The sequence below is a fragment of the Nicotiana sylvestris genome, chromosome 9, assembly GCF_000393655.2.
Source record: "Nicotiana sylvestris chromosome 9, ASM39365v2, whole genome shotgun sequence".
Lineage (NCBI taxonomy): Eukaryota > Viridiplantae > Streptophyta > Magnoliopsida > Solanales > Solanaceae > Nicotiana > Nicotiana sylvestris.
In genome coordinates this window covers 115,636,719-115,656,649 of record NC_091065.1, presented here as the reverse complement: position 1 = coordinate 115,656,649, position 19,931 = coordinate 115,636,719, and the positions used below count along the sequence as shown (strand labels likewise).

The 19,931-nt window shown below is 40.9% G+C and overlaps 1 protein-coding gene across 1 annotated transcript; it reads left to right on the top strand.

Moving 5' to 3' along the window:
- The first annotated feature begins 16,666 nt into the window (after positions 1 to 16,666).
- LOC104211372 (protein TEEBE) lies at positions 16,667 to 19,695 on the top strand. The gene is made up of 3 exons (XM_009760414.2): positions 16,667 to 17,000; positions 17,808 to 18,308; positions 18,993 to 19,695. Exons 1-3 carry the CDS (start codon positions 16,922 to 16,924, stop codon positions 19,511 to 19,513), a joined length of 1,101 nt encoding a protein of 366 aa, XP_009758716.1. The 5' UTR covers positions 16,667 to 16,921; the 3' UTR covers positions 19,514 to 19,695.
- The last annotated feature ends 236 nt before the right edge of the window (positions 19,696 to 19,931 follow it).

The window sequence follows — 19,931 nt, the reverse complement described above, 5'->3', positions numbered from 1 at the left end:
TTTGCGGGATTTCACGGAAAGTATATTGCTATAAACACGCTTAATTAATATGGACAAAAAGAAGCTAAAATAAGACGAACACCGTTTATAACATAAAATTTGTGTCAACAAGCACATGCAACGAAACTAAAGTAAGGGATCAAATGTATGCCATCAACACTCTAACAGTATAAAAAAATAAAAATACATCATCCCGGCTAATTTTATTTTCTATTAATTTGAACTTCATTCCCTTGAACTTTAAATATGATCATTCCTTAAATGTGGTAGATAAAATAATAGGGTTAAAGACTTAGGGTAAAGGAAAGAGTATTATAGAATAAGGGTAAAAAAAATTAAGTATATCTTATCGGTTTATCGATAAACGGATAACCGAAGAGGACAAAATCGAAATCGATAACTCGATAAGGAAAATTTCGAAATCGAAATCTATAAATCGATAACAAATAATCGATTCGATTTATCGATAAACCAATTCGAATGCACACCCCTAGCTGAAACTACACTTATCAATACCATATTTTCATGTGTGTGTGAAAAAGAAAAACAATTTGACTCTATCAGTATGAGCTGTATGTTTCCTGTAATTATTTAAATTAAATTTGTGATCAATCTTAGAATATTTATTAGACCAATCCTTATTTTCTACTTTGTTATTGTAGAATTGTGATTGACTTATAAATTAGTTTAATACTACTACTTATTGACGAGACGTGCGGTGGTGTTAACGAGAGGTTAGAGGTTTGGAGGCAGAAGTGGTGGTGTCAACGATAGGTTAGAGGTTTGGAGGCAGACCCTGGAGTCTAAATATTTCAAGTTGAGCAGGACCAAAGCAGAATACTGGGAGTACTGCAAGTTCAGTGGTGCAACTCAGGTAGTGGACGAAGACGTGAGACTTGATTCTCAAGTCGTCCCTAGGAGAGAGAGTTTCAAGTATTTTGGGTCCGTTATTCAAGGGAATGAGGAGATCGACGAGGATGTCACACATCGTATTGGGGCAAGATGGATGAAATGAAGGCTCGTTTCTAGTGTTTTGTGTGATAAGAATGTGCCACCAAGACTTAGGGAAGTTCTATAGAGCGGTGGTCAGATCGATTATGTTGTATGGGGCGGAGTGTTGGCCAGTCAAGAATTCCCATGTCCAGAAGATGAAGGTGACTGAGATGAGGATGTTGAGATGGATGTGTGATAACTAGGGATTTTAACGTGTTTCATGCTCTTTCTTGCTTACGCTTTGATTATAAATTGTTACAAAATAGTCCTAAAAGGCTCATAAGTTGTGCTTGATTGTAGGTTTGATCAACAAAGTGACAAGATGTCAAAGATCGTCTCAAAAGGAGTGAAACCTGCACAAGTACCAAAGACAAGGCAAACTCAGGACAAACAGGCCTAGTGCGACCGCACTACACCTTGTGCGGTCCGCACTAGGGAGATTCAGAGAACTGGCAAATCAAGTGTTAAAACAGTGCGGCCGCAGTGGAAATTGCGTGGTCCGCACTGAAGGCTCCGCGGCCGCACTACCATTATGTGCGGTCCGCAGAGGCAAAGATCAGAGAGATGAAAATTGCCAAGGCTCAAGCTGCGCGGTCCGCGGTCATGTTTGTGCGGACCGCATTAGAAGACTCCGCAGCTGCGGTCCATTTTGTGTGGTTCCCGGAGCCTGAGTTCAGAGAGATGAAATTAAAGAGTCAAGAGCCTAGTGGGTCGCAGTCCATTTTGTGCGGTCTGCACTGACCCCGCAGGGGCATTTTTGTCAAGTTTTTCCAGCTTAGTATAAATAGAATCTTTGTCCATTGTTATCAGTTATTTTCTGAACAGAGCTGCGGTCGTGAGAAGACCATCTGTAGCCATTTTGGGCATTTTTACTTAGTGTTTATCATTGAATCTTTGTATCTACATTAGCAATTAATTAATATGTCTTTATCTTCATCTATTTCTCTGTTTTTATCTTCAAACATGAGTAGCTAAACCCATTAGCTAGGGTTGTGGCTCAACCGTAGTGTGGGTAATTGATGGGTGTTATGATTTAAGGTTAGGTTGACTATGGGTGTTTGTTATTTGGGTCAATTTTATGGTTTAATCTATGAATTAGTGGTTACAAACACTGGTTTGTGTTAAGTTGACTTGGCTCTTCTTGAGAAAGAGAGCCCAAGTCTCCAAAATTGACCCAACAAGGAATTAGGATAGACTCAAGAGAATTAATAGTCCCAATTAAAGGGTTAAACCTCGAGAGAGTAATTACCCGACTTGAACCCTAGTTGCTTGAGTAAGATTGCCTACCTATTTAGTCTTGAGAGAGTCAATTGGGCAAAATCACACTCTCTGCAGAGGTGTGAGAGTGGGTAAAATCGTGCAGCGGTTATAGCATATTTTCCCAATCATGTCAATCATGCCTTAGAAGCAATTACCCGTCAATTGGCCACCTAGGAGGATGCCACTACCCTAGTGCCTTTTTATCCATTAGATACAACTTTTAGCAATTCTCGTTTAGCATAATCTAGTTGGATTTATAATTAGTAGTTTATAATAGTAGTTTGTTAAAGAAAAACAAAAAATGATTGGAAGTGATATTTGGAACAATTACACAATCCTAATCTAAATAGATACTCGACTTCATTTCTAGCTCTCTGTGGAAATCGATCCCGACCCACAAATCAGGTAAAAGCTATTGCGACCCTCTCTTCCTACTTTTTAGTAGTGCGGAGTAGGCTGCGATCACTTTTTGGCGCCGTTGCCGGGGAGCTAACGGTTTTGGATATCTATTTAGTTAGTTTTGTGTATTGTTCTTCTTTCCTTCTTTGTTACTTACTTGTTTGTGTCATTAGTCAGGTACTAACATGGCTTTAAACAACGCTAATGACCCTCTTTGAAATGTGATAGCGGGGGAGGAGGTAGATGATCTTGAGCAAGATGAGGTGCCTCTTGCACCTCAAGGTCAACGGAGAGGCCGGAATGCCAATGCTAATCCAAATGACAATATTCCAGACCCTCCCCCGGTTCCTCCTAGAGTGGCTCCCAGAGTATTACCGAACCAGGGCTATACAAGTGCTATTGTCCCACCTCGGATTTGGGCGGGCAACTTTCAGATAACCAATATGATGTTGACCTTACTTGAGCAGCGTGGATACTTCACGGGCGCTGCAAATCAAAATGCATACAAACATCTCATGGGGTTCGTAGATACATGCTAGGGGAGCAAGCAGACGAATGTGTCCGAGGATGCATTGCGATTGAGACTTTTCCCGTTCTCACTTCGGGGAAAGACATTAGATTGGCTCGAGAAACTCCCTAACCATTCCATCACAACTTGGGATGAGTTGGCGGATAAGTTTATTGCCAAATTCTTCTCTCCTAGTCATATGGTGGCACTTTGGGATGAAATATTGGCCTTCAAGCAAGAGCCAACAAAACCTTTGCATGAAATTTAGGAGCGGTATAGAACGATGGTGAATGAGTGCACAAATAATGATATGACCGAGGCTATGATCCAACAAACCTTTTACCGGGGCATAAATACTACAAATCAATGCATTGTGAACCAATTGTCCAGGGGCAATTTTATGAAGCTTTCTTATGATGAGGCATGTGATGTACTTGATGAAATGGCGGACACTTCTTCAACATGGCAGAGTAGAGCAAATGTGCCTCAAGGTAACCCTACGGTTATCCATATGCACAAGAAATTACATGATCACGGGCAAGCGATAGCTGAGCTTACTACTACTATGAACCAATTGGCTAAGGCACAATTGCAACAAGTTCAGAATCCTCGCCAAGTGAATGCCATGGAGGGTGTTAGCATACTTGTCAACAAGAGAAGGAAAATGAGGCAACAAAATCAAGTAAATTCTAAGAAATTTGTTGATGAATATGATGGGTGTCCAAATGATGGTTATGATGACCAAAGTGAAGAGGTACAATATGTCAACAACTATCAAGGCAATAGAGGCAACTCTTCAAACCAACAATGGCGACCCCAAGGAAATTGAGGCAACCAACAACAAAGTGGTGGCAATTGGAACAACAACAACCAAAACAACAATTGGGGTAATCAAAACAACAACCAAGGCAATTGGAATGAAAATAACAACAATTGGGGCAACAACAACAATCAAGGCGGGTGGAACAACAATGGAAACCAAGGCAACTGGGGGCAAGGCTTTCAAAGGCCCTCAATGTACCAACAACCGAACAATCCACCCCCTTTCCCTTCTCAAGGTCCTAGTTCTTCTGGAAATGATATGAGCAGAATTGAAATGATGTTCGAGCAGATGATGAAGAGGAATGCGGATTCGGATGCATAGTTAGCTTCTCACAACACCTCTATCCAAAACTTGGAGGTGCAATTAGGCCAAATCTCTCAGTCATTGAATACTCGCCCGAAGGGTGCTCTACCAAGTGATACGGTAGTGAAACCAAAGGGTGGGAACAATCATGTTATGGCAGTCACAACAAGAAGTGGGAGAGGCGATGATGATGTTAAGTTGCAAGATGACGAAGTCCCTTTGGTAGTTGAAGATGTGGTTGATGAAAATGTGAACAATTAAGTGAGGATTGATATTCAAGAAATCGAGGTGGAAACCCAAAATGATATGAACCCGTCTAGGGAACACATAATTAACATGCCGGAGCCGATTGTGCCAAAAGCCAAGGCTCCTTTGCCAAGGCCACCTCCACCTTATCCTCAAAGGCTTGCGAAGCAGAAGAATAATAATCAGTTTAAAAAGTTCATTGATATGATGAAGAGCTTATCTATTAATGTGCCTTTGGTGGAGGCATTTGAACAAATGTCGGATTATGCAAAATTCATGAAAGACTTGGTTACAAAGAAGTGTTCTATGGATTGTGAAACTATAAAGATGACTCACAAAGTTAGTGCTATAGTGCATTCATTGGCCCTGAAGCTTGAAGATCCCGGTGCTTTCACCATTCCTTGCACCATTGGGAGTGCGGATTTTGCCAAGGCTTTATGTGACTTGGGAGCTAGTATTAATTTAATGCCCTACTCAGTTTTCAAAACTTTGGATATTGGGCAACCTAGACCAACCTCAATAAGACTTCAAATGGCGGATTCATCGATGAAGTGACCTTTGGGAATTATTGATGATGTGCTTGTCTGGGTGGACAAATTCATTTTGCTGGCCGACTTTGTCATTTTGGATTATGAAGTGGACTATGAGGTTCTTATTATCTTGGGCAGACCTTTCCTTGCAACAGGGAAGACATTGGTTGATGTTGAAGCGGGTGAGCTCACTTTCCGAGTAGGATATGAAAAGGTCGTTTTCCATGTTTGCAAATCTATGAAGCAACCTAATAGAACCGAGGTGTGCTCATTTGTAGACCTTGTCACAAATATGATTGTGGATGATACCAGTGCTATGATCAACATGGAGGATCCTCTTGAGGCCGTGCTATTAAATCTTGATGTCAATGAGGATGAAAGTAGAGTGGAGTGCGTGAATGCATTACATGGGTTGGACTCTTATTCTTATGAGCTTAGAAAATTGTCTTTGGATCTTAAAAACCGGAAAACTCCATCAACAAAGCCATCAATTGAGGAGCCACCTGTGTTGGAGTTGAAACCACTTCCTCCACACCTCAGGTATGAATTCTTGGGCTCAAACTCTACTTTACCAGTTATTCTTTCTTCTTGCCTTACTAACATGCAGGTTGAAGCCACTTTGGCAGTGCTTCAAAAGTAGAAAAGGGCAATTGGATGGACTCTAGCTGACATTCGAGGAATAAGCCCCGCATTCTGTATGCACGAAATCATCTTGGAGGATGATGCAAAGCCTTCCTTGGAGCATCAAAGAAGATTGAACGAGGCTATGCAAGAAGTGGTGAAGAAAGAGGTGATCAAATGGTTGGATGTCGGGGTTGTGTACCCCATTTCTGATAGCTCGTGGACTTCTCTGGTGCAATATGTGCCGAAGAAGAGTGGTATGACTGTGGTGACAAACGACAACAATGAACTTATTCCTACTTGGACAGTTACAGGTTGGAGGGTTTGCATGGACTACCAAAAGCTAAACAAGGTGACTCGAAAGGACCATTTTCCATTGCCATTCCTTGACCAAATGTTAGATCATCTTGTTGGGCGTGCTTTTTATTGCTTTTTGGATGGGTACTCGGGGTATAATCAAATCTTAATTGCCCCAGAGGACCAAGAGAAGACCACATTTACTTGTCCGTATGGAACCTTTGCTTTCTCTCGGATGTCGTTCGGATTGTATAATGCTTCGGTGACATTTTAAAGATGTATGATGGCTATTTTCACCGACATGGTGGAAGATATATTGGAGGTCTTCATGGATGATTTCAGTGTGGCTGGTGATTCCTTTGAAGAGTGTTTGGGTAATTTGGATAGAGTGTTGACCCGGTGTGAAGACACAAACCTCGTACTCAATTGGAAAAAATGGCATTTCATGGTTGAAGAGGGTATAGTGTTGGGTCACAAAATCTCAAAGCATAGAATTGAAGTTGACAAAGCCAAGATAGAGGTGATTTCAAGGCTTCCTCCCCCCATTTCTGTCAAAGGGGTAAGGAGTTTTCTTGGGCACACGGGTTTTTACCGGAGGTATATAAAAGATTTTTCAAAAGTGGTACACCCCTTGTGTAAGTTGCTTGAAAATGATGCAAAGTTTGTGTTCGATGAGGGATGTATGCAAGCATTCGATCTTCTCAAGCTTAAGTTGACCACTACCCCTATCATTACCGCACCAAATTGGATCTTGCCTTTAGAGCTCATGTGTGATGCAAGTAACGTTGGGGTTGGGGCTGTTTTGGGTCAAAGGGTTAAAAAGATGTTTCATCCGATGTACTACGCAAGCAAGACCATGGATGAGGCTCAAAGGAACTATACAGTCACCGAGAAAGAGTTGTTGGCTATAGTGTTTGCAATGGAAAAGTTTCGACCATATCTTATGGGAGCCAAAGTTATAGTGCACACCGATCATGTCGCCCTTAGGTACTTGATGACAAAGAAAGACTCCAAGGCAAGATTGATGAGATGGTTGTTACTACTTCAAGAGTTTGATATAGAAATTATGGACCGGAAAGGTAGTGAGAACCAAGTGGCGGATCACTTGTCTCGTTTGGAGGAAGAGGGGAGGCCTTATGATGGCCTTGAGATCAATAATTCATTTCCCGACGAACAACTACTTGTAGTGTCAATGAATGATATGCCATGGTTTGTTGATGTTGCCAATTACCTTGTGATTGGAGTAATCCCGTGTGAGCTCTCTTCTAACCAAAGGAAGAAGCTCAAGCGGGATAGTTTGGATTTCTATTGGGATGAGCCATACTTGTTCAAGATTTGCACGGATGGTGTGATTCGTAGATGTGTCCCGGAGGAAGAACAATTTAGTATCTTAGAGGCTTGTCATTCTTCACCCTGTGGTGACCATCATGGTGGGGTAAGGACCGCCTCGAAAGTCCTTAGTTGTGGATTCTATTGGCCCACCTTATTCAAAGATGCGGGTGATTTTGTGAAGAGGTACGAAGATTGCCAAAGAGCGGGCGGAATTTCAAAAAGGGATGAGATGCCTCTCAATACCATTCTTGAAGTGGATATCTTTGATGTTTTGGGCATCAATTTCATGGGTCCATTTGTTAGCTCTTGTGGGAATACTTACATTCTCGTGGCGGTTGACTATGTCTCAAAATGGGTTGAAGCCGTGGCTTTGCCTAACAATGAAGCCCGGAGTGTTGTTGCATTTCTTAAAAAGAGCATTTTCACAAGGTTTGGCACTCCTCGTGCGATTATTAGTGATGGGGGGTCTCACTTTTGCAATAAAGCTTTCGACACATTGCTTTCCAAGTATGGTGTCAATCATAAGGTTTCGACCCCTTATCATCCTCAAGCTAGTGGTCAAGTGGAAGTCTCCAACAGAGAAATCTAAAGTATCTTATCAAAGATGGTCAATGCAAATAGGACCGATTGGTCGAAGAAGTTGGATGACGCTCTATGGGCTTATCGGACGGCTTACAAAACTCTGATTGGGATGTCTCCGTATCGGTTGGTGTTTGGGAAAGCATGCCATCTTCCGGTTGAGTTAGAGCACAAGGCCATGTGGGCTTTGAGGAAGTTGAACCTTGAATGGGATGTTGCAGCTAATCTTTGTGTTGAATAACTCAATGAACTCGATGAATTTAGATTCCATGCTTACTCCAGTTCGTCCTTGTATAAGGACAAGTGAAGTACCTTCATGACAAATATGCTCGTGGAAAGGAGTTCAACGTAGGTGATTTGCTTCTCTTGTTCAACTCCCGATTACGTCTGTTTCCGGGAAAGCTCAAATCCAAATGGAGTGGACCGTTTGAAGTTGTGTTTGTGACCCCTTTTGGTGCTCTTGATTTGAAAAACAATAATGGTAAAGTCTTCAGAGTTAATGGGCACCGAGTCAAGCATTATCTTGGAAAGTTTGATAACAGCCACGTGGTGGCGCTTCTTCATCTCAAGTGATGTGGTGGTAACATGCGTCGTGCCACGACGTTAAATCAGGCGCTTCTTGGGAAGAAACCCATGTCTTTTTCTTCTTGTTTTCTTTGATTTTCTTTGTAGTATAGTATTGATTTTTTGGCTCACTGGTTGTGAGATGTTACAGGGTTGTGTTGATGCAGTACAAGGCATGATGGAAAAATTGAACAAGTATCTGAAGTTGCCAGTGCGGCCGCACTACATTTTATGCGGTCCGCACTAGTGTGACCAATGTGAGGACTCTCTGAAGTTTGCCACAGTGGCCGCATGGCATTTTGTGCGGTCCGTGGTAGAGCTCTGCGGCCTCGGTTCATTTTCTGCGGACCGCATAGGCTTGCCTTATCAGGTTTGATTTGAACAGCCCAGTGCGGACCGTGGTCCATTTTGTGCGGTCGCACTGGTAGGTGAGAATGGGCCCCAGGGGTTTTTCTATAAATAGACCCCATGGACCCCCTTTTACACTTTTCGCAAAATCGAACCTTAGAGCTCATATTCACTGTTCATAATTCTCCTTTGATCGTAGTAGCTTGTTTGCATTGTATTGATTCATTCCATCTTTATATGTGGTAACATTTCACTCAACTTTTCTTAGTTTAATTTTGTAACTTTGTTTAATTTTCATTTTGTCTTAATTTATGTTCCTCTTCTTTCCATAATTAGTTCAATTTTTAGGTTAGTTTAGTTTAAATGATGATTTTTTGGACTTAGTGAGTAAAATGTGCTGGGTAATTGAGTAGGGACCCTAATTAGGTAAAAGGTTGAACTAAAAAGCAAAAATTAGGAACCTTAACTCAGTGCCATATCTGGGCACCCTCTGCGTACCGCGATCGTGTTTGTGCGGACCGCGGTGCCCTAGTGCGGTCCACAGTACCACTTTATACGGACCGCGGTGATAAACTTCTGCAAGATGACTTTTGCTCAGTGCGGCTGCACTGCATTTTGTGCGGTTCGCACTGGTCCAGTGCGGCTGCGACACCCTTTTGTGCGGTCCGCACTGGTCAGATTCAAAGGGTGGGTATTCTGAGCCCCACCCCTGTACGGACCACAGTGGTCCCAGTGCGGCCGCACTCCATTTTTTGTGATCCGCACTGGACAGTTTCTGCAACTGTCTACTTATGTTCTGCAATTCATTATGCACATATGTTTCACTGCTTCTATTGATACTAACAAGTTAGATGCTTGTGTTTGCAGATAATGGTTAAACAAAGATGAAAAGGCTCCAAACAACCCGACAGAGGTGATTCCTCCTAGGGAGGGAAGTAGAGATTGGTTAAACTCACTCCCCAGGTTCGTCAAAACATAAAGAAGATGAGAAAGGCAATTAAGGCAGCTGGTAGAGCATGTGATCAGTCGGGGAGTGAGTATCTGCCCTCCCAAGATATCTCGTCAGACTCAGCACCAACACATTTCTTCTCAAGTTTCAGATTGACAGATGACACTCCTCTACCATCACCCACTGCCCAAGCACCAGGGCATGTTTCTACTGAGTCGTCTGAGGGCTCAACAACCGGCAATGGTGAATACTCCACCTCCCCCACAGCTTCATCATCCGGGGAGAGTGCAGACGGAGGTGAGGAGGAGGTGCATGGGGATGAGGAGGTAGCTGAGGGTGGAGAGCCTCAGGTTGGGGGTATTGCTCGAACTAGAAATCCTGAAGTTTGGGAGAATAGGTTTGTGAGCCAGGTGGCGTACCACAAATTTCGGGAGTGGTGGCCGGTGAGAAAATTGATACCGGAGCGGAGTTTCATTGACAGAGATCTTTACCCCACAACCCTGACGTGTATAGATAGTTCAGAATGAGAGTGGGTTAGGAGCACTTTTTAGATGATTGCGTGGATGCCAATGAACACTTAGTCAAAGAGTTATACTGTGATGTATTCCACATCGTAAAGGGTTCCAAATTGACTAAGGTTCGGAACCTTAAGGTGTTGTTTGACGGGAAGTCGCTCAACGAATACCTGGGTTTCAATGAGGAAGATGAGTCTCTTTATATGGCAAAGCTGGAGATGGGGGAGGAGGTCCGTCCACGGTTAGCTCAATACTTGGCAATCCCAAGTACCGTTCCGGAGTGGTTGATTGTTGGGGTCAAAATATTACGGAGGACCCTAAACTTTGAGGCGAGGGGCTGGGAGACATTTGTGTGCAGCCAGTTAGACCCTACTACCCATGACCAAACACTTTCTCTCCACCGGGCTGTTTTGGTTGCTTCCATTATGGCAGGGTACCCCATCAATGTGGGGAATGTGATGTCCCAGATCATTTCTATAGTGGGTGCCGAGAGAGACCGGAACTATCCCTTCCCCAACACCCTTACTATGTACTTTCGGGACTTGCAGGTGGACAAGAGGCCATATGAAATCAAGGTCAAAGTGACAACCCTGTTCTCCTGGTATAGCTTGAAGGGGAATGACAACCCCAAAGACAAGAACTACAAAGCCCCTACTTCTACCCCAACTAGCTAGTCTGAAGAGCTAGTTGTGGTAAAAACCCCAGCTGAGCCTACCTCCACTCATACTGAGATGTCTTTCGGCCCTTCCACATCAGCAGGCCCGGAGATCCCATCTACCCGGGCCCATTCCATCACTGCCCATCAACTAAGCCAGGCCCTTCTAAGTATAAACAATTGGATGCAGACTGCCTCATCCAAGTTGTCTACATTGACTACCACAGTAGAGGCTTAGTCGGCTCCTCCAGCCCCACAGGTTCCCCGGTCGATAGAGGATGCTTTGAAAGAGATACTTGAAAACCAGAAGAAAATCCTCACTACTCAGGAGACATTGACCAAGGCAGTTGATTCACACAGCAAGGCTCTCAAGGAGCTTGCTCGGGAGCATAAGAAGCTTAGGAAGACACGGGCCTCCAAGGAGTCCGTGAAGGAGCTGCAAGAAGATGTAGATAGACTGAAGGCAGACCAGCTGCCTTTGGACCTGTTGCTCGATGACCCAGTCTCAACAGCTCATCCACAACCGGAACAGACCCAGAGGCCTCCGAAGAGGAGGAAGATTCCTAGAGCAGATGATGCCATCATCCAGTTGGCGGACCCACCAGAGGCTTCCTCCAGTCAGCCACAGGGTGTACCAGATCCAAAGCCTGTCCAGGTCCAGGCCCAGGTCCCATCAGCTGAGCAGCAGGACACCGAGAACCAGTCTGAGGTTCCCGAGCACATAGAGGACCCAGGGACCATCCATGATCATATGCAGACCGACAGGGCTTAGGGAGTCCTCATATCCTTTTTCTATTCCTTTTTATGCTTATTTGGACTAGTTCGCATTGGGACAATGCCAACTTTTATTTGAGGGGTGCGCCCTACATTTTTGGATGACTGTATATATTGATTCATTTTATGCTTTCTTGATTTTCACATTTGGTCTTTATATAATTTGATAGTTAGTTACTTTTATCGCATTTTTCATCTTTCTTTGGGTCTATATATAAAGTTACATCATTGTATATATTCCCCCATTGTATATTCAAACTCCCTATTGTATATATTCATTCTATTTTCCGCAAAAAATTCTCGTTTTTAGCTTCTTATTTATGTTCGTAGCTTTTGTTTTGTTTTGGACGTTTTTAATAAGCCTTTGGTTTTCTTAATGCCACGGTTCTTTCCAAATGTGGAGTATTGTGTGAACCGGGCGGCTCTTCCCAATGATGGATGGCGTGACAACCTTCTTAAGGGTTTGAGTCCGTTTTTGTTTTTTGTTTTTAGTAGTTTATAGTTAATGATACCTCAAGCAAAGCTTCACTTGGGCCTAACACATTTGCCTTTGATCCCATGGTCAAAGACAAAATATTGTGTTTAGGATGGTGAAAGTCGTGACCTTGAGACTCTTGTGTTGACCGATAATCGTCAAGTGGTTTTTCGGGACCATTGTGTGGTCAAATCGTATCTAAGGTCATTGTGGGCCCCGACTCTATATCTTTAGCAATCCTTTAGCTTGTGTGGTGAGTAATTGAATTGCAAATCCAAGTCCCGAGTCATTGGTCTAGAACTTGCCCTGAATGTTTGTTGAGGCGAAATACTAAGTGAATTTTGACTTGAGACGTGATTATAGGCTCTCCTTGATCCAAATGATAGTTTGAAAAATTCCATAGCTTACCAATGATATGATCCCTAATTAACCCTTTTGAGTCTTAGACCTGTTTCTTTCAAGAACTATGACACAAGCTTATACCCGTTCTAAAATATACCCTCTCTTGGCACCCGATCTTTCCTTGAGCACATGGCAAAAGTATAAGTTTGGGGGGAGAGATGAGGAATGGCAACAAAGTGGTAAAAGGCAGAAAAATGAAGAAAATGAAAGGCAATGAAAAAGAAAGAAAAGCAAAAGAAAAAAGAAGAGAATGCTCAATGTGAAAAAGAATAAAAAGGGATTCAAGAAAAGCAAAAGAAAGAAAGGTGTGGAAATTTGAAAAAGGAGAAGAGGTTTGAATTACACAAGAAAGAGTGACAATGTGTCTCTCTAGCCCTTTAGAAAGAAGTGAGATGACTCAAAGAGTCAAGAGAATGTGTGCCAAATAAATCAAAAGAAGTGCTTAAGGGAAGATGGAACCCACTTAGATCAAAACATTTCTTACCCTGAACCAAAAGCCTTCACAATGAGTCCACAAAAGCCCTATATGATCTTTAGTTGAATGAAGCTTACATTAGTGGATACTTACATAAGGGGCAAGTATATGATACTTAGAGCCGGACTTGTGACCTTTTCTTGAGAGAGATGAATAAATTTCCATTAACCTCGGTTTGTGTGACAATATTCTAAAAGATGAGGTTTGCTTAAGGAGAGTTGAGGATGTGTGAGTTTGGGTTCCACAATGACCAAAGTAATTGAGAGAGTTCTTTGATGTAATGAGTCAACTCTTGATGCTCTTATGTCATACTTGATCCATGTTTTTTTTTTCAAAGGTTAAAGGTTGTTAATGATTCATTCGTATTGAGGGAAATTATTAGTCCCAATTTATGCTTGTTGAGGTTACTTTAGGATAGCTGAAAATTCTTGGATTTTCCCTTTAGGGGTGAGTCTTATTTTGTTTGCTTGAGGACAAGCAAAAGATTAAGTTTGGGGGAGTTGATAACTAGGGATTTTAACGTGTTTCATGCTCTTTCTTGCTTACGCTTTGATTATAAATTGTTACAAAATAGTCCCAAAAGGCTCATAAGTTGTGCTTGATTGCAGGTTTGATCGACAAAGTGACAAGATGTCAAAGACCGGCTCAAAAGGAGTGAAACCTGCACAAGTACCAAAGACAAGGCAAACTCAGGACAAACAGGCCTAGTGCGGCCGCACTACACTTTGTGCGGTCCACACTAGGGAGATTCAGAGAACTGGAAAATCAAGTGTTAAAACAGTGCAGCTGCAGTGGAATTTGTGCGGTCTGCACTGAAGGTTCCGCGGCCGCACTACCATTATATGCAGTCCGCAGAGGCGAAGATTAGAGAGATGAAAATTGCCAAGGCTCAAGCTGCGCGGTCTGCGGTCATGTTTGTGCGGACCACATTAGAAGACTCTGCGGCCGTGGTCCATTTTGCACGGTCCGCGGAGCCTGAGTTCAAAGAGATGAAATTGAAGAGTCAAGAGCCTAGTGCTGCCGCAGTCCATTTTGTGTGGTCCGCACTAACCCCGGAGGGGCATTTTTGTCCAATTTTTCCAGCTTAGTATAAATAGAATCTTTGTCCATTTTTAGGTCATCAGTTATTTTCTGAACAGAGCTGCGCTCGTGAGAAGACCATCTGTAGCCATTTTGGGCATTTTTACGTAGTTTTTATCATTGAATCTTTGTATCTACATTAGCAATTAATTAATATGTCTTTATCTTCATCTATTTCTCTGTTTTTCTCTTCAAACATGAGTAGCTAAACCCATTAGTTAGGGTTGTGGCTCAACTCTAGTGTGGGTAATTGATGGGTGTTGTGATTTAAGGTTAGATTGACTATGGGTGTTTGTTATTTGGGTCAATTTTATGGTTTAATCTATGAATTAGTGGTTGCAAACACTGGTTTGTACTAAGTTGACTTGGCTCTTCTTGAGAAAGAGAGCCTAAGTCTCCAAAATTGACCCAACAAGGAATTGGGATGGACTCAAGAGAATTGATAGTCCCAATTAAAGGGTTAAACCTTGAGAGAGTAATTACCCGACTTGAACCCTAGTTGCTTGAGCAAGATTGCCTACCCATTTGGTCTTGAGAGAGTCAATTGGGCAAAATCACTCTCTCTGCCGAGAGGTGTAAGAGTGGGTAAAATCGTGTAGCGGTTATAGCATATTTCCCCAATCATGTCAATCATGCATTAGAAGCAATTACACGTCAATTGGCCACCTAGGAGGATGACACTACCCTAGTGCCTTTTTATCCATTAGATACAACTTTTAGCAATTCTCGTTTAGCATAATCTAGTTGCATTTATAATTAGTAGTTGATAATAGTAGTTTGTTAAAGAAAAAACAAAAATGATTGGAAGTGATATTTGGAACAATTACACAATCCCAATCTAAATAGATATTCGACTCCATTTCTAGCTCCCTGTGAAAATCGATCCCGACCCACAAATCGGGTAAAAGCTATTGCGACCTTCTCTTCCTACTTTTTAGTAGTGCGGAGTAGGCTGCGATCAATGTGCGGCATGCCAAGTTAGACAGAATTAGAAATGAAATTATCCGTGACAAATTGGGTGTGACGTCTATGGAGGATAAGACGCGGGGGTGAGACTAAGATGGTTCCGACATGTGAAGAAGAGATGCACCAGTGAGGAGGTGTGAGAGGTTGGCCTTGGAGGGCCAACGGAGAGGTAGTAGGCCGAAGAAGTATTGGGAGAGGTGATTATGCAAGATATGTCTTATTTTTTACTGAAGACATGACCATAGATAGAAAGATATAAATGTCTAGAATTAGGGTGGAGGATTAGGTAGTTGAGCTTTGTCTTTGTTTGTTATAGTAACTTTAGTACATCACTTAGTATCTTTCGTGTATTTTCGTCTTTTTAGATTTCTGTTATAACTTCTTGTTGCCTTCGCTTTGGTTTTCTAATTGCACTGTCTAGTCTTAGTTATGTGTTTTCGTTTGGTTTTCTGGTTAGTTTATTTGTCATTGGCCTTTTTTTATTATCTTTCATGAGTTGGGGGTCTATCGAAAATAACATTTTTGCCTTTTTTAAAGGTAAGGGTAATATCTTCCCAAACTCTAATTGTAAGAATGCACTGGGTTTGTTATTGGTGTTGTAATACTTATGGGTCGTTTGGTTGGAATACGATTTATACCGATATAAGTTATGCCGGTATAAGTTATATTGGGATAAGTTATGCTGAGATTAATTATGCTGGGATTGTTATTTATTCATTGTTGGGTATGTTGTATTAAGAATGACAATTGCATAATTTCTAAAAAGAAGGTATAAGTTATACTGGTGCTAATTACCAACCTTTTATAAGGTATAAGTTATCCCAATATTAAAATTAATATCGGGATAACTTATACCTGATTTGCTAACCAAACAGAATATTAAGATAGTATTAAATTTTTATACTACTCTTATACCTTCTTATACCTAACGACCCCAAAGCACAATGATTGACGTACAATGAGTAGAAACAACGTATTATCCACTAGATCTAAACGTAGGAGCTTTTGGATGACCTTCTGTTGACAGACCTAATCTTTTCTGTTAACTAAAAATAAATTTTTCTTGCCAATTGCATGCGAAAAAGTAGTCCACTGTGAGTATTAAAGAATTAGTTTGTCAGATTTGATTCAACTCCCGCGCTCAAAGAAATAGAATAATGCAAAATCTCATTAGTTTATGTTTAATTGCATGGATTACGGAGATAAAGTGTTCAAAATTTCTAAAGCAGAGGGACCAGTCTTTAGACATTCGGTCAAAATTATCAGTGCCTTGAATGGCTCCCTCATTTCTCTGTCTATTGCCACCCCCACCCCCACCCCCACCCCATCCAATCCGGATTCCAGGGGCGGATCACTATGTTGGTTAATATGTTTACGTATACATACTAAAAAAATATACTATTAAATACGTATTTATTTATTTATTTATTATTCCATTATAATAATTTGAAATCCCTATAGTAATCCATCTGAATCAGCCTGTGCCTTTGTCTCTGCCCCACAACCCTTTATCTCTTTGTTCATCCTTTGGATGGTACTATTATATACCTCAATCCATCTTATATGATGTTATTTAATATAAAATTTAGAAGAAATTTTTTTCAACACACATCAAAAAAATTACTTTAAGACTTGTGATAATAAAACGAAAATTTTGAAGTTAAAAATTTTCAATTACAGAAAGGTAAATTATTTTGAAATAAGACGGACAGTGACATAAATGGAACATAGGGACAAGTGAAGAACACTAGTCCTTTATTCCTTAAATATACCCTCTTCCTTCCTTCTTCTTTCTACTTACATCTACGAGTACTTCTTTCTGCAAATATGGTGGTGAAGGTTTCAATCTTGCTTCTTCTCTCCTTGCTCTCCACTGTCTCTGCCGTTCGCCCAGCTCCTCTTGAAGGTACTACAAAGCTCAAACATTAATCTTTTAATATGCTAATTTAAGCTATAATTTACTTCCCATTACTTAATATGGTCGGTTGTGGGATTTCACTGGGCTGTTGTTGTTGTTACTTATTTTCGTATAAAAATGCAATCTTGGAACTATCTCCTACCAAGAAGTCCTACCTTCCAGCTACTCCACTAGGTGATGTTTGCAAGCTTTTATGTTTTTTTTTATGTGTTGAAGAATGTTTGGTTCTGTAATGCTATTCAGCTCTCTATAAAGAGGAGGTTCACATTGCGAAGAACATTTACTTAGGATTCATACTATTATGTTTTATAAAAAATAAGCTGCTCTTGTTTTTGGCTATAGGTGCTTGTTTCTTTTGGTGGGGTGAGGGAGGGTTAAAAAGGGAAGTGGTTGAATCTGTGCTCGATATAGTGTTAAACAATATTTTGTTAGGATCTGTACTTTATATAGTATGTCACTCTTGTTTGCTTGATGGGGTTTTTCCTTTTAAATGGTGCGGATTCAGATATTTAAATTTGATGGGTTCAATATTTATATTCTCACCGCTGATTCATAATGCTTTTGCAATTATGAGTTCATAACTTAATTTGTTGAAATTTTAGTGATTTTTCACACATATATATAATTATGCTCTGGCATAAAAAGATTGGGAGTTGAGCTCGTTAGAACTACATCGCATCCGCCTATGGGAAAAGGTTGCATCTTCGCTTAGGAGAGCAAGGTTTTTGTATAAAAGAACGTTTTCTTGGATGGTTGGATTACAGTTATGAATTGAAGGAAATATTCTATTTTCAGGACTACTTCCAAATGGGAATTTCGAAGAGCAACCAAAGCCAAAAGACCTCAAGAAAAAAACAGTACTCGTAGGCAAATATGCTTTGCCCAAATGGGAAATCAATGGCTTGGTAGAGTACATTTCTGGCGGGCCACAGCCCGGCGGGATGTACTTCCCAGTCGCCCACGGCATCCATGCCGTGAGGCTAGGGAATGATGCCTCAATTTCTCAAACAATTCCAGTAAAGAAAGGCTCTTTGTATGCACTCACATTTGGGGCATCAAGAACCTGTGCTCAAGATGAGGTATTGAGGGTGTCGGTACCTCCTCAAACCGGGGACCTTCCATTGCAGACCCTTTATAGCAGCAATGGCGGTGATACCTATGCTTGGGGTTTCTATGCTACTTCTAATGTAGTTAAAGTTTCCTTTCATAATCCTGGAGTTCAAGAGGATCCAGCTTGTGGTCCACTCTTGGATGCTGTTGCTATAAAAGAACTCTTCCCTCCTCGGCCCACCAGAGGTATATTTTCGGGCTTTATTTATGCTTTTATCTGGCTTTTCACTGATTGTCATTATTTTATTAGGTAATGTTAAAGATGTATTATTTGTGCATCTAATACTTCAAAGGTATATGAAGAAGCCAATTCAAAAAAAAGAAAAAATCCAATTCAAAAGGTATATGAAGAAGTTCTATCAAATAGATATGTGTTCTTACATATTTTAACTTTCTTTGGAATGAGTTGAGCCAAATAAGCGAAATGGATATAGAGGACTCATGTAGCTAACCCTACTAGTTCAGTATTGAGTTATAGTTGATTTATTGATATATTTCAATTGTTTCTCTAAAGTTTACTATATGTTATGTTATGATCTAAAAAGAATTGTTTCTCTAAAGTTTACTATATGTTATGTTATGATCTCAAAAGAATTGTTTCTCTAAAGTTTACTATATTTTGATATTGCTTGTTGAACTTGTGAATAGGATAGGATTCTATACAAAGTTATAAACTTTTTAATCTGTTGAACGTTTCGTTTTACTAATATATGTTCTCCATGTCATTCATCTGCCTTCCATGTTTTTGTTGTTATGTCTAGTGAAATAATACATTTATATATAACCATTAATCCAGTATATGAAGTATTTTGTTGGGTGCAAGTGTGTGAAATTTTTGTTTTCTTGATTTTTCTCTTTGGTGTTCTGCAGTGAATTTGGTAAAAAATCCTGGTTTTGAAGAAGGACCTCACCTCTTAATAAACTCTTCGCACGGAGTCCTTCTCCCTCCCAAACAGGAAGATTTGACATCCCCACTTCCAGGCTGGATCATTGAGTCACTCAAAGCAGTGAAATTCTTGGATTCAGCTCATTTCAATGTCCCGTTTGGCCAAGCTGCAGTTGAACTACTTGCAGGGAGAGAAAGTGCCATTGCCCAAATCATTAGGACAGTCCCTAAGAAGGTGTATGCCTTTGCATTCACTGTTGGTGATGCAAAGAACGGTTGCCATGGCGATATGATGGTTGAAGCATTCGCTGCTAAAGAAACATTCAAAGTTCCCTTCAAGTCACAAGGAAAAGGCAGCTTTAAGACTGTTAGTTTCAAGTTCACAGCTATCGCAGACAGGACAAGAATTACTTTCTACAGCTCTTATTACCATACAAAGATCAATGACTATGGATCTCTTTGTGGTCCTGTTGTGGATGAAGTTAAGGTGACCCCTGTTGCTTAGAAGTACACAGAGCTTTTGTAATGGTCAATAGAGTTTTTTGCAATGCTAATTTCATACTTATTAAGCTACCACTGTGAGGCAATTGCTGTATTTTACCTATGTGATTGCTTTAAACTATGAATTAGATGCCTGCTGTGAGACTTGTGTACTATTGCTTTTAAGGAAGCGTGGATCTAGTTGAACTTCCTCTCCTTTACTATGTGCACTTTGATCTTGATTCTTAGATAGTCAAGAAGTAATATATAAAATTGTACTACTATATTTCAAACTTTTCATGTTTCTTGAAGGATGAAATATAAATGAGTTAATACCCCAAAATCCGTCTAAATTATATAACTTTTGTGTGATGTCTACTTCTATCGCATGTTTCCGAAAATCCCCCTAAACTATATCCCCCTTCATAATAAAATCCCCTCGT

What these genes read in the sequence shown, in the direction of transcription:
- LOC104211372 (XM_009760414.2), top strand. Translation starts at nt 16,922, where the DNA reads ATGGTGGTGAAGGTTTCAATCTTGCTTCTTCTCTCCTTGCTCTCCACT. An exon ending in TCGCCCAGCTCCTCTTGAAG is followed by an intron (nt 17,001 to 17,807) that starts GTACTACAAAGC and finishes TTCTATTTTCAG; the next exon opens with GACTACTTCCAAATGGGAAT. An exon ending in CCCTCCTCGGCCCACCAGAG is followed by an intron (nt 18,309 to 18,992) that starts GTATATTTTCGG and finishes GGTGTTCTGCAG; the next exon opens with TGAATTTGGTAAAAAATCCT.